This window comes from Ceratosolen solmsi, unplaced genomic scaffold (genome assembly GCF_000503995.2).
Source record: "Ceratosolen solmsi marchali unplaced genomic scaffold, CerSol_1.0 scaffold29, whole genome shotgun sequence".
Taxonomy (NCBI): Eukaryota; Metazoa; Arthropoda; class Insecta; order Hymenoptera; family Agaonidae; genus Ceratosolen; species Ceratosolen solmsi.
Genome location: NW_011948417.1, coordinates 746630 through 762454, shown reverse-complemented (window position 1 = coordinate 762454; position 15825 = coordinate 746630). Strand labels below are relative to the sequence as shown.

Genomic DNA, 15825 nt, shown 5'->3' with positions numbered 1-15825 from the left:
TAGTTACAAGTACAAAATGGAGTAGGAAATAAATATTTGTCATACAATGAATCGGAGACTAGAGCTCTCAGTCCCCCAGTGTAGTTTTAATGCTATTGCTCGCAATTGCCGTAGTAGTACGTGTATTTTTGTGTGCGTGCATAAAGGTGTGTATGATCTTTATTATCATAATTGATGAATAGAACACGTATCAAGCATCAGATACCGACATTTTGTCCAAAAATATTTTTCACGCTTGTTAAAACTTATACGTCAATGTATAATGTAATATATTTTTTTATTTTCTTTAATACCATGTCACTTGGCGGACTTCAATCTTAATCGAATGTAAAAAGCCGATTTTTCCTTTTTCTTTGTTTTGCATTAAATACTTTGCAATTAGTATTGATAATAAATGCCTCGTATTTGGCTTAAGTGACATAAGATATCGAAAGGGAAACGAAAATTAGCACGTATATCAATCAAAGTAATATACGTGAAAGTGTGCGAGTGTGTTTGTTTGTTTGTTTGTTTGTTTGGCTTGACAAGTCATTATTTTCATTTTCTCTTCAAAATTAAAAATAAAATAAAATAAACCATTTAAGCAAATATTCGCACGATCCTTTTATTTTACCCGATTCAGCAAATAAAAATTAACACAACAAAATTGAACAAATACAATTGTGATCGCGGTAAAATAAGTGTCTTGCGAGCGTTTGATTAAAATCGACCCGCGAGAACCATAACAAATGTCCTTTCGTACACAATTCGCCCGATCGCTATTTTTAAACTATATAATACAATAAGCACATATATATCACTATTATACAATGCAATAAAAGTGCTAATCTACGAAATTGTTACGCTTAATTCACCTTATTTTTTTGACAAACTTTCTTTCCTCACGAAACAGCTAGGCTCGTATAATTTTTCATACAATTGCATACAACAATATTATTTTAGAAAACCTGAACTGTATATCAGTAGTGGATCATACGATATCTTCGCAATTGCGTATGATGTTATACAAAAACAATTGCGCGAGCGATTTTTGCACAAAAGTGCTTATTGTAGTTTCAAAATTAGCGGATATTTAAAAAAAAAAAAAATTTATATATGTGTATATATATATGCAAAATCACATTAGAAAACAATGTACGATAATCGATACAATGTCCTCTGTAAAATACTTCTTGGAAGCAGCTTATGTATAAATCTTAGACAAAGGTAGTAGAGCAATTCGTTATTTTCCTTTACTTTAGAAAAAGTGTGAAAAACTCGTGATCGGTAATTGAAAGACAAAAAATGAAAGCCATATAAATCATCGTATTTTTAATTGCTGATTTTAATTTTCTGTTAAAAACGAGTCATCGGTTTTTAAAATAAGACAAATTATTATAAAATAATCAAATCAATGAATTAAAAGCGTATTTCAAAAATATTACCGAATTATTTTATTTTACATATTTATTTTATGAATTCCATGTTATTTCGCCTTAAATTAAAATAAGATTAATGACTAATTGATCAGTGATTTATCAGAAAATAAATAATATTGAAATGTCATTTATAATTACCAACTTACATATTACGTGCGTTAAATTAAAATTGCTTTCGATAATATATATATATATATATATTTCTGTCCTTCACGAACTATGAAAATTTTAATCAATAGAGGATGATCACGAGATTGCAATAATAACATCTGATATTAAACAGCAGTCTTTTTGGAGAAAGGCCACACTTTGCAATTTTACTATTACGCTCTTCATGTTGAATGAAACGAAGATATCTATTTATTATTGTTTTCATTACTTAATCATTAGAGAAATAATGTACAATTTGCTCGATCGTTTCGATAATCCCCATTAACGAAAAAAAAAAAAAAAAAAAAAAAAAAAAGAAGAAAAAAAGAAGGGATTCATTTTCATTTTACTTTTCGTTTCACCTTTTTTTTTCTCTCTTTCTAAATTGTATAATAATAATGCAAAACATGAATGTTTTGAGCTCGCTATTACATTCCAATAATAATAATAATAATAATAATACGATTTTATATAAAACATAATTTTTAATTTTTATAACTTCCCACTGAGTAATACTCAGTATTATAAAGACGCAAAATATGATATTGCAATAGTCGATCGCGCTCAAAGCGGATTTTATTATTCTTATTAGTAATATTATTATTGTATTTTTTCATATTTTCGCAAATTCCTTCGGTACACGTTTTATAATAATATGGGTTGTGCTGTACAAGATAATAAACGAACGACAAAAGCGTGTCGTCAAACGTCTTATACGAGAGCAGTCAGGAAAAAAAAAAAAAAAAAAAAAAAAAAAGAAACAATCACCGAAAATAATTATAACATATACACGTCTTGCGGCTATAGCGCCACTCATATTAAGCTTAAACCTGTAATATTGTCGATTTCTTCTTGTTTCTTTTTACATGACGAAATTACATGGATCGTGAAAGTGAAATGACACACACGTGATTTTCGAACATCTTATACATATTAAACAAAATGATTGTATTAAATTTATAATACATACAATTTTTGCACATTTTTTATTATTTTACATTTTTTAAAAGTAATTAAGTAAAAAATGCATTTTGCAAAATTTATGTTAAAAAAACCACGTCGTCTACTTAACCTTTCAAAAGCTTTCCTATCAGAACAATTTTATTAATTAACAGTTTAGATAATCACTCGGATAATTCTGATACACAATTTAAACAATTATTATAACACGAATATATAAACTTCTCTTTAAAATGATAAAATAATTTATTAATTTATGATTATTTCAATTAGTTTAGCAAAAGCTGATTTGGCAAAACATAGATAATCGCAACTGCACAGTAATTGTTATATTATGGAAATACGTAATTTTATAAAAAAAAAAAAAAAAAAAAATAAAGAAGAAATTTTGTACATTTGAAAGTTTTTAAAAAATCCTTTAAAAATTCTGAAAATCACAATTGTATATACACTCAAGGATATGTGAAATTCATTCTTAACCTATTAAACAGTATGATGTATCGCTGAATAATTAAGTATTAATTAATATTTATGTACATATTCGTATGAATATATTACTGCTTTGAAGTAGCTGAAACGAAGAGTATCTTATATTATTTAAATTCGTTATATCGTAAAAGTATTACAAGAATGAATTATAAATCTGAGAATTTTATTTAGGATTCACTTTAATGTAAAAGTATAAGTGATTTATCAGTAGCGTAACGATTATATTACTTGGTTAAAATTGATTTTCACATAATATCTCACGTAATGTATGTCGTCGATCACGGGGTGCTTTCTTATAAGGCTGAAGAATTGACAATCAATAAAGCGTTTCGGCGCATTGCTTCTCACTCATTTTTCTCTTCTTCGTCTGGCACAGCCACAAGAGCAACTGATTTTTCCCCATTTATTGAATAAATTAAATTACTAAACACAAAAAGATCAATCCATTTGCAATAAAGACGTAAATTATTGTTAACGCGAATAATAACGTATTGTTAATGTTAAAAAAGTGCTAATATTTATCTGCTTCTCTCTCTCTCTCTTTCTTTCTCTCTCTCTCTCTCTCTCTCTCTCTCTCTATCTCTCTCTCTCTCTATCTATCTATCTATCTATCTATCTATCTATCTATCTATCTATCTATCTATCTATCTATCTATCTATCTATCTATCTATCTATCTATCTATCTATCTATCTATCTATCTATCTATCTATCTATCTATCTATCTATCTATCTCTCTATCTCTTCACAATGTTCCTTCGCAATTGAAAATACAATTCGGATTAAAACAGTCGAGAGAATCAGTATTCGCAGTTCTCTATTTGATTCATTGTCTTCTGTTTTTTCTTTCGACTACCATTTAGCTGATAAAACGGCAAAAGGCCATTTTATTACAACAATTCAGAAGTTTATTTTCGACACTCATTTCGACAATTTGCTGATAACTCGAATCAAGGCACCGTTTTCGTCCTTTAGCCTCTGGTTTTCGCACTTGAGCGTTTCCATTATCTGAAAAAGAGATCAAAAGAGAGTAGCTTTTATTATGATGTTGAATAAAAGAAAATAAAAAAATTAAATATTCATTTGGTGTTCAAACTAATTATTCAGGTTAAATAATTCACAATAAATATATGTACACAATGAAAACAATGACAATAACGTGATCAGGATGAATCCTAAAGTGATATATTAAATTCAAAGTAAATTAAAGTAAAAATCAATCTCGTGTAATAGTTTTTTTTTTTTTTTTTTTTTTTTTAATATACATATTGCCAAAGACACATTTTCAAAACGCAGACATAAAGTATGAAGCATCGATATTAAAACAATATGGATCGTGTATATTTTAATAACAAAGACCATTGGAATTGTCTGCCAAATATATTAATTCTCAAAAGTATTTATATTATTATATTAGCATAATCAATTATTAATTAAGAATTCATGACATGTTAAGGAGAATTTTGCAATTTCAAAGCAAATATAAAGGGAAATTAAAAAGCACTTAATAGTTTGTCATATGCATTCCATAATATTTTTCAAATTATTCAATGTTTTCAAAATTTCAACAAAAGATATTAATTAAAGATCATTGTGAATTTCTTCTAAATGCTAATTCTGAAACTCTTTTTATGTATAAAATATAAGAAAAACAGTTGTATGGAATAATATTAAATGAAAATGAATATGTGAACGATTGTTGGAGTAAAGTGAGCTATTAAATAAATGAACTTTGCTCTTTTTCTACAACTTTAATAGATATTACGAAAAAATGTTATACGAACATTATTATACATACATTATTATTACAAAAAAGAATGGTAAGTAAGGTTTATTTAAAACATGTTTTTTTTTATATTTTTTTTTTTATATAGATAGTTAATTAATATTAACAAAAATTATAAAAATTGATTATTAAGTAGTTATTATGTTATGGACATTGAATTATTATGAACTTAAATACAATAGAATCTTATATTTGTCTTAATTTTCATTACAAAAATTGATTACAACAATCATTTCATTTTTATAAATAGATTATGTATTTTAATAAATAATGAAAATTGAATTAATACAAATTGCTTTAATTTATTTACATTAATATAATATTTAATATATTTAATTATTCTACTTAATTATAATAAATATAAAATCATGTATTTAAATATGATTTTCCTACCGTGATTTTTCATTTTTCAAAGAAAAATTTAATCATTTATGTTTTACAATTATAAGTTATAAAAACGATGAAATTGAATATTAATAATATTTAACATTATCTTTCATTTTTCAATAGACGAAAAATTTAATAATACATTTTATGGGAAAAATTATTTGAATCTCATCTGTATTGTTAATTTAATCTTAAAATTAAACTACTTGAAATAAAACGCGAAACATTATTAACATTATACAATTAAGAAGAAATCTAAAACAAAAAAATCTACAAAATATTTAATTTAACAACTCACTCTCATCCAATTCCTATTATTTATAGATGCTAGATTTTGCAGTAATAGGTACTGTGATTTGTTTAAACAATATGACGGTGAAGTATATCAATGATACATATGAAATATAGCAATGACAGGTTCGATAAAACTGAATTTTAAACAGTTTTTTTTTTTTTTTTTTTTTGTTTGTTTTGTTTTGTTTTGTTACGGTTATGCAATTAAGCACAACCAATAGATTATGATAACGCATTTGATAAATTTGCTTTATTAATTTTGTATTTTTGATATACTGGTAATGCGTGCAAAATATTATGAACTCTAACATTTATATTTATATAATAAAAAAATAATTAATGATTGTTTATTGTTTTTTTTTTGTTTTGTTTTGTTTTTTGTTTTTTTATTTTCAATATAATCTTCATTTAATCTTGTCATATACACTACTAAATTAAAATATTTATTTTAATTAAAATATAATTAACATTAGTTTATTTATTGCCAATTTAATACAAATTAATACATACTGATTAGTATTTAATTTTTTACACTATAATTGAATTAATTATTAGAAAATTCGTTCTCGAGGCTAATATCACAAAATGGCATTATCAAGACTAATGAATTTGAAACTACGTATCTTAATTACATATTATATTTCGATTAATTATTTCGATTAAAATTAATAGCAAAATAAAGTATCGAGTGCTCGTTCAAGTGATTAAATAAGCACATTTTGAAAACGTGCTTAAATAAATGAATGCTTATGTGTTTACGTTCAAACTAATACTGTATATATGCTGAGAGAGAGAGAGAGAGAGAGAGAGAGAGAGAGAGAGAGAGAGAGAACAAAAACAAAAACAAAAAAATAAGTGAAAGTTGTTTTTAATGATAATAATGATTACATGGCTATATTTAGAAGGCTATCCTCGTGCCATCAAGTGAAGCTTGTAAAAAGGTACGTAACTCTATACATACATTTATTGGTATGTGCGCGCGCGTTTGTTCGCATGTTTATGCGTGAGTGCGCGTGCATAGGTGTCCATGCGTCCATGTACGTACGTACGTACGTAAATATTGCAAAGGACGAATAAGGCACACGCTGCAGGACTAGTCTTTAATGATTCATGCAGCTTTAGGTTTATCAAGTGATTTTTTAAGTAAAGGACAGATTGAAAAGGAAAACACGTCAAACGATTTAGGCTTGGGTTAATGTTGCGATATGTAAAAGGCCACAAAAAACTAAGTATACAGCTGAATTTGTTCACATATAGCTTTTCCCTAAACGGCTCTTGCGAGTATCAAGTTTGAGCAATTATAAATTATTGACCAATAGCCTGGCTTTTTTTTTTTTTTTTATAATACGAGGTCACGAGTGAGTGCTTATGTAATTTATTATTAGTCGTGCAGAAGTTTGCGTACTATAAAGCTATATAGTATGTCTTTTTAACTTATCGAGGCCAAGATTATGTTGAAAAGTTACTGTAAATCATTTTGAAATAAATAGCGCAGTCATGGTTAGCTCACTTATTATATAATAGCGCCTAGATACATTAAGCTGATTGCTTAAAATGTTTATTCCATACATTAATCATATATATAATTAATTTATTGCTCGTGCAAGTACACATTGTATCCTACATATTACAATAATTAAAAAATAATTAACCTTTGAATGATAAAAATCTTATAATAAATTATTGAAAGGTCTTGGTAATTAAAATACTACTACTAATGAGCTTTAAAAACACTATTAGGTAATTTAAAATGTTTAATTTATAATATATGTACAATTAATTATGCCTGATGTTATATTTAAAAATTCTGCTTTTTTTATTTTCAGCGTTTTGTAATAAAAACACAGGTATTATCTATATAAATAATAACGATATAATACAGCAGATTATTGTTTATAATTTTTATATTAAAATAGTGAATTTTAAGGGATGACTGCATCAATTCTTAGATAATAATACTATCATTAATCAAAATAAAAAAATTATAAGACTATTAGCTTTAAATGACATTATTAATCGTTAATATAAAAAAACTTTTATTATTATTATTATTATTATTATTATTATTATTTTTTTTTTTTTTTTTTTTTTTTTTTTTTTAATATAAACGTCTAAGAGGATTTATGCATAAGAAGGGTAATCGAAATCTTTGTTATTGCTATATTAGTATGATGATGATGATACCAAAATAGATCAAAATATATTTTGATTTACTAACTAATAGTGTGAAAACATTTTTTACGTCAAATACACATTTCACTAAATAAATGTTACATATAATTAATTCATGCTCTTTCTAATCACATAATCACCTAATATCACATTTTTTATTCCATAAAGTGTGCAAAATATCTAACAATTTTTCTTCATGCATCTATTCGCATTTTTCCGCATATCTCACTGCTATTGGATGATATGTTGAAGTATTAACAAGAATTTGCACAAATGCGGGATGATCTTATTGATAAATTCAATGTGGCAATAAATCTCTTATTAATTGTTTAAATAATCGTATAAATTTAAGAATAGCCACATTGAATATATTAAAGATAAATCGCTGATAAGTGTTGTTTAGTTGGATAATTTAATTCTTATATTCGGTTGGCGATTAAGATTACAAGAACTTTGAGCAAATAAAAATCTCGAACTCGAATAAGTTTTTACGAAGAAGCTTAGTGCTGTGATAGTGAGTGTAGCAAAAAAAAAAAAAAAAATTTAATTATTGCAGTCTAAAAAAAATGTTAAAAAGAAAGAAAGAGATGAAGAAACAGATAAGTAAAACAAGTAGTAGAAATAAGATGATTAAATTAAAATCAGAAAAATTAAAGTAAAGAAACAATGGTAATTAATTATTGTACGTAAGATACAACGGAACAATTTGTTAAACGCAGATATGCTTTGTCGTTATCTTTTATCCTTTACCTATTTAGCAGTATTGGTGAGTTTGGATACCACGCGGGTAAGAGCCCGATTTTCGGCTTTCAATCTCTCATTTTCAGCTTTGAGCTTTTGTAATTGCTGTAAACAGTTAAATAGTTAGCCCAGAATACCCCAGGTTCCTCACAATTCCGAAGTCTTCTTAAATATAAAAGTTAACGAATCCTACGTGGGATTTTTTTCATTTACATTAATTAATACTATAACCAATTAAAATGAACTACGACTTTTAAAACTTGAAACGATCATTTTACAATTCCTGCGTTACAAAAAAAAAAGAAAAGAAAAAGAAAAAAAAAAAAAAAAAAAAAAGAATAACACTCCAATATTAAGAATCTATGGCATTAAAATTAAAATATTTATCAAGGCAAAAAGTAGCTTATAGTCATTCGCCAGTATGAATTGTGTAAAATATTATGTAAAATAATCATAATTAATATAAATGATTAAGAATTTACAATATTACTTTCAAGTTGTGTTCTTTTCAGAATATCATGATTTTTAATTATGATAATTATGAGAAAATACATACAACATAGATAGAGAACACAATGACATTACGTTAATTGTATTATGCCCGATGAATTATAAAAAAAAAACACTTTATTAAACATTGAAAATTGTATATAAACAAAAACAACCTTCTTAATGGATAGATATTTAATCAATATTCTTTAACGGAATGATAACTTTATTTATTTAAAAAATCGTAATTATTTTATGCTTGTCAGTGTAAGGTTTCTGTTGAATTGTAAAAACAATGGTACTAACAATAACTTATGAATACATTGTTTCACAAATAATTACTTTTTATCTTAAGAAAAAATTTAATTTGAAATTTTTAAATTATTTTAATGTTGAATTGCATTTAATATCTTGTAAATTAAAAGAATGATAGATTTGAAGATCTTGAGTTATCACATTTTAATATAACATAGAAGACTCTTTTATAATGTTAGGAAGATAACAATAAAAAATAGTACATCATTTGTTAATAAACAAATGCATCATGGCATCAATAATTAATGCTATAAAAATATACATTTGAAAAATGAAAAAACCTGCGGCCTGAGCTTAATAACACAGCACTGTAAAATATTTTATTCTATTACATATACATATACTATTTATGTACATATGGGAAACTTTTACTTTAGAAAATAAAAAAAAGTTTCCCCACCATTTTTGATAGAATATACGTGAGTAAAGTAATGGCTAATTGAAAAAGAATAGATTATGCAATAAAAGAAATGAAAGCGATGCGCTAAAGCCGTTCCCAAAATTTTTCTCTCTCAATCGGTAAATTTGTTATAAGAAAAGCAAATTTTGCGCAATATTGTTTGATACACGCGAATGAAGCAGTTTAATAAGATTCACAACAAAGAATGTACTAATTATTTTATAAATCACACATTTTGTAGAATGTCAGTAATTTCCGTACGATTATAAAAAAAAGTCTAATTGAAAGTTTATTACTTATGGATAACGATATTTTAAAATATAAATATAGTTTATTACTAAAATCTGATTTCATTATCTTTCATTATAATAGCAGATAAGATATTTATAACTATTTTATAAATCATAATATATTTATAGTATTAATTTATTCATTCGAATTAAATCGTAAAATCGATGTAGAATAAAAAAATATTTGTTTCATTAAAATAGGGAAAAACAATAAAAAAAAAACGTAGCGACTGAAATTTTCATTGAAAGACAATTCACGAAAGACATATTATTATAATTATTAGAAAATTTACAAATTAATTTAGGAATGTCGCATTAAAAAAAAAAAAAAAAAAAAAAAAAAAAAAAAAAAAAAAAAAAAAAAAAAAAAAAAAAAAAAAAAAAAGAGGGGGGGGGGGGGGGGGGAGGGGAGGGGAGAGAAACAGAGAGAAATACAGATGGATACAGTAAAAAAAAATAAAAAAAAAAAATATATATATATATATATATATATATTATACCAATAATTTAATTCCTTTGTCACATTATTTAATTTTAGCTACTCCATTAAATGATAATGAATTATCAATAAAACTAAAATCAAGATTTTTGTACAATATATGCGCTCAATTATCGAAGATGATATGACTCAGCTCATAAGACTTTAAATATCATTAGATCGTCGTCTTATATTTCAGAATCTATAGAATTATAAACATTATAGGAATTTCTGTTTATATTTATGAATAAAGCTCAGGCGTACCTAGAAACTATAGAGTTTCGTGTTAACGAGTTTTATATTTTATTTATATTTATTATATTTTTGAACGATTTAGTGGTTGTAATTGTCGGTTATTGACCTGAAGACTGATTTAATTTTGTTGTTGTTGTTTTTTTTTTGTTTTTTTTTTTGTATTGTTTTGTTTGTTTTGTTTTGTTTGCAAATAATTAATATTTATTAATATTAATAAAAGAAAGTAAAGAGGTTTATAATTTGGCGAATAAATTATAATATTTGAATTAAATAAGTCTTCCTAGAAAATATTTATAAAGCTACATTTTATTTATTTATGTATTTATTTATTTGGCTTTTTCATTTCACTGCATAGATCATTTGTATATTATTAGAAGAGAAGGAGGACGCTTCTGAAAAGCATATGGAGTCAAATGCATATTCCGAACACGCTACTATCGACTTTTTACCGAAAATAGGAAAGCCGTCGGGAACTACTGAAAAATTGCGATAAAAATGATGGCTTCGAGCATAAGTTAGTGAATCGACTCTCCATAACTCGAGACTCGATCTCATAAGAATGTTAATCGTACTCCAGATGCCACACCAAGAGGATAGAAAACCATCGAGCGCCAATGAAGCCGAGCCGTACCATCGTTAAAACCGAGCACCCCAAAAAGTTCATTATTAAGACAACTAAGAGTCTAAGTGAAGGTCATTCGTGGAAAGCTTACCTTGAGCTCCTCCTCCATCTCGGAGAGTTTCCTCTCCATCGCCCTGCGCTCGCGCTTCTCCGTCTCCGAGAGGGTGGATTTGTTCTGGGCCGACTGGGCCTCTTTCAGCTGCTCGTCGGTTTTGCGTAGCTTATCGCGAAGCCGCTCGTTCTCCACCTGTGACTCCTCGTACAGCTTTTTATAATCGAGCTCGCCGTTTTCGGATGCGCCGACGCTAGGTGTCGCTTTCGTTCGTGTTGATGATGCGCCGCTCTCGGAACTTAGCGAGGACACGGAGCCCAATCTGCTGGAGCGTCCTGAACGATCGTGTCCACTCTACAACATCGAGGTTGAACTTTTAGCAACAATTTGTTGTATTGGCTCGTTATACTCTTCTCACTTGTCTCCGAGTCTTTTATAATATTTTAATGAAAAATCTGAAAAGTCTGCCCATTGACCGTCGTCTATTTATTTTCACTAATTGAGCTCGTCAATACTCGAGCGAGCTGTGCAAACATCTAAGAAATCACTTCCGATTATTTTTGTTCAGGCTGATGTTACTTTAATGACTAGTTAAAAGTTATTAGTCATTGTTGTTTAAAAACTCCTTTATTTTAAATAGAACGGTATGTTTGCATCAAATACATGGGCAAATATAAACGGGAGGGAGGAAGATCGTTTACATATTGTATTTATCAAGATACATTATATATATATATATATATATATATAATATAATATCATTGTAATTTAATCATTAGGAGAACATTTTAGCGTTGAAATGTTAAAATTTAATTGCTCTATACAAGTATATAAAATATATAGGCGGGCAAATGTCATGATAGTTTAGTTACGATCCTCATTCTCTTTCGCACATTTGTAATTTTATATCAGAGAAAATTTGTAGGTATTCTAACGATATAGCAACAATTAAATAAATTCACTCCTATTATTCAGATTCGTAAATAGGGTTAATTTAAATTCGATTATTGATAAGGGCAAATATATTTAAGCGTACGTAAAATTTTATTTCACAAAGGTTATTATTGAAAATTCAAGGCGAACGTACAGTGCGAATGGTGAAAAGTGAACATCGTGTCACATTAAACAATATTACCGACAACGCAATAAATTTTCTCGTGATGCACCGTAAAATATACTTACTACTGTAACTTTACTACAATAAATTTATCTCCACTTATAAGTCAAATGACATATATATGTATATTAAACTAAACATAAATAACATTACAAGTAATTTATTTCCAATTTATATCGAAACTTATTTACATAACATTTATACACAATTCTTACTTAAACTGAATTAAAAAGAAAATTTTATTAATAACAATTTGTAAATGTTACGTAAAGGAATATAAGTTTTTTGGTTCCAATTAATCACAGTGCAGTTTAACATAATCTGCATTTATTAATGAATTATTGAAATTATTAATAGGTCACTTATAAAAACACATTATAATAAATTGTTTATTGTGTAGGTCAATAAGAATTTTGTAAAAATTATATTATATATGTCTATAAAGCCTATAAATTTTTCATTAAATATTAATATTCGACAATATAACATTTTATATGAATAATTCTTAATGCAATTTTCGAAGTAAAATTATTTAACACCACTTTGCTTTAATATGTAGGTCAAAATTATAAAATTTCTAACTATGAAATAAACTATAAAATTATGGAACCTTCAACGTCTTTAAAATAGATTCTTTAATAACAATTTATTTAATCGCAATAAACAACTACCTTTTTTTCTACAGTGTATAGTAATTTAAATGTTTTGTTTAATTTTAGTCAGCCAATAAAAGCGACAATTATGATATTGATGATCGATTTGACATTAGTTTTATCGATCTTTGTATCATTATAATGATAGGCCAAAGGAAGTGTAGATTGTAAATAATCTGGCTCACAATAAAAAATTATTTTGTTACAAAATTAATTTAACGTTAAATAATTCTCTCATAATACTTTGAAAAAATACATAAAAATTTTGTTTTAAAAATAATTATTACGAATTTATATATTACAGTGTAAATTGTATCTTTTATTGTCAATGATTTGTTAAGAATAATCAACTTTTGCTTAATTGCGATAAAATAATTAATTTATAAAAATGCCTTTATATTGATAAACCGTAAATAATTTAATTCTAAAATTATACGGCAAAGCTAAATTCAGTGCCAAGTTCGACTTTCATAATTTCTAAAAGTAAAATATTTGTTTATACGTTAGTTAATTCGTAGTCAAAATTATATAGATAAGACGTTTTTAAGTATGCAATTCCAATTTTATTAAAGTGTCATTAGTGCATTTTACCAAAGTATAAGAAATATGTACGAAAAAATTCTTCCAATAAACAAATAGCATTAAAGTTAATAAATTTATTGCAGTAGAAGTATAACGTAGCAATTTTTTGTATTATAAATTTTTATCATAAGTTTATAGTTGCTTCTGAAAGTAAAGATAAAAGTAAAATAGATAATTAAATTGAATATAAAAATGTTTAAATTTGTAGAGACTAAAGACATTTTCTATGTCCTATATAATATTAAATTATAATTCTACATTATAATGATGGATATGCAAATAATCGGGTATCTCTCTCTCTCTCTCTCTCTCTCTCTCTCTCTCTCTACACACACACACACACACACATATGTGTGTGTATGTGTGTGTGTGTGTAGAAAAGATATTTGAGCAACAATTACAATGAAACGATATAAATTCGAAAAATTTACAATATCACATATTTCATTTGCAAACGGTTTTCATAATTTAATATTATTCTCGAATATTATTAACAGCATTATTTTTATTATATACACATTTCTAGTATAAATATTTATATATTCAGTTTTTTGCGCATATACATGGTTTGTAAAAATCAAAAAGTATTTTATACTGCTGATTCAGTGATTTATGAAAACTAATTGAAATAATTTTCTTAACATTTTCATTAAAACATTACATTCATAAAATTTTGACTAATGACAAATATTTAATTAATATATGCATAAAATTTGAAAATAAATTCATATTATAAATATAAAATTTACATATATTGATCAACATATATTCAAGAATAAGTGTTTAAGTTTAAAATATACATACTTGGTGAAAAAAATTGTTTAAATAAACATTATGGCATATTTTTATTCAATTTTTATTCAATCTTTTTTTTTTATTCATTTTATCATACATGTCAGAGAATTTTCTATTATTCGCCATTCTGTTTATAAACAATATTATTTTGCAATAAAAAAACATAAAATCATAAATTAATAATCATAGAGGTGTTATGCATTCTTGACTGCAATCGTGCAAACGTAATCGTCAATTGTCAAATGTCACGGTTGATTAATATTGTATGTACAGTGACAGGTTAAACAACTCTATTAATTAACAACCCATGAATAATTGAGTCGAGAAAAACGTCGTCTAGTTTATTTAATCTATTGTTTCATCGCGACATTTTATTGGGTATAGTCGTAATAAATAAATAAATTTTGTCATTTTAAAGGCGATGGATGTATAAAAAATTTTCACCTCGTGATCAAACAATATTATTAATATTGGAAACTGAGAGAGAGAGAGAGAGAGAGATAGAGATAGAGATAGATAGAGAGAGAGAGAGAGAGAGAGAGAGAGAGAGAGAGAGAGAGAGAAAACAACGAGGATAGAGAGGGACGAGACGAGAAAGCCACTGCTTCGTGCTTCTCTAGCATTACTCACCACACGACGAGTTTAAAATATAATGAGTTACCACCACCAGTCCCGCAATTATTGCTCATCAACGTTACAAGAGTACCATTACAGGAACGAGAGAAAGTAATAATAATCCCTTACGGCGTATCCCTCGGAGCCAGCAAGACTCTGCAAACTCGAACTCCTTGAGCCAAAACTCGTACTATCAGCTTTTGGCTTGGGCTTGTTGAAACTGCCGCCCCGATTAATCGACGAGACATTTCTACCAGCTAGGCTGTTCAAGTAGCTGTAAGCAGTCGAGGGGCTTGAGAGACCGTAGGAGCTGATGTTGGGATTACTCGACGGCAAGGTTAAGGCACCATAACCGGATGCCGTGCCCCCGTACGTTGTGTAGGGATTTTGATAGCTATTGAGACTGCTGGTGGAGCTGGAGTAGGGACTTTTGTAACTGCTGCTGGTTGGGGAGGATTTGTTGAGGTAGCTGGGAGTGGAGTAGCTGGAGTTGCCCAGGAAGCTCGAGTAACCAGTCGCATGATGATGATTGTTACCGTAGAGTCCGCTAATGCTTCTTGGCCGGTTACGGAATATTGAATTCCCGCTGGCTGAAGCTTGGGCTCGTAGACCCGCAGCCGTCGTTGGTCTCGGTTGGGCTCTTTTACGGTACGTCGACATTTCGTTTAGAACCTTCTGAATCTCGTAAAAATCCCGCGCTCTCTTTGCGCTTGTGAGCTACAATCTGTTGATTGTAAGGTCAAGGCACGAATTACGAATCCTTGGA

At 27.3% G+C, this 15825-nt stretch overlaps 1 protein-coding gene across 4 annotated transcripts; it reads right to left on the bottom strand.

The window, feature by feature from the left end:
* Positions 1-3085: 3085 nt before the first annotated feature.
* On the bottom strand, positions 3086-15781 carry LOC105359582 (putative protein TPRXL). 4 transcript variants are annotated; one of them, XR_912771.1, is made up of 5 exons: positions 15189-15781; positions 11337-11651; positions 8406-8501; positions 3279-3440; positions 3086-3099 (listed from the first exon to the last, which is right to left on the bottom strand). XR_912771.1 is itself a non-coding variant. In XM_011496202.1 (4 exons), exons 1-3 carry the CDS (start codon positions 15717-15719, stop codon positions 8406-8408), a joined length of 942 nt encoding a protein of 313 aa, XP_011494504.1. In that variant the 5' UTR covers positions 15720-15781; the 3' UTR covers positions 3951-4024. The 4 variants fall into 4 exon arrangements, 2 of the variants coding, with proteins under 2 accessions (XP_011494505.1, XP_011494504.1); XR_912772.1 differs by lacking the exon at positions 8406-8501; XM_011496202.1 differs by lacking the exons at positions 3086-3099; positions 3279-3440 and adding an exon at positions 3951-4024.
* Positions 15782-15825: the final 44 nt, after the last annotated feature.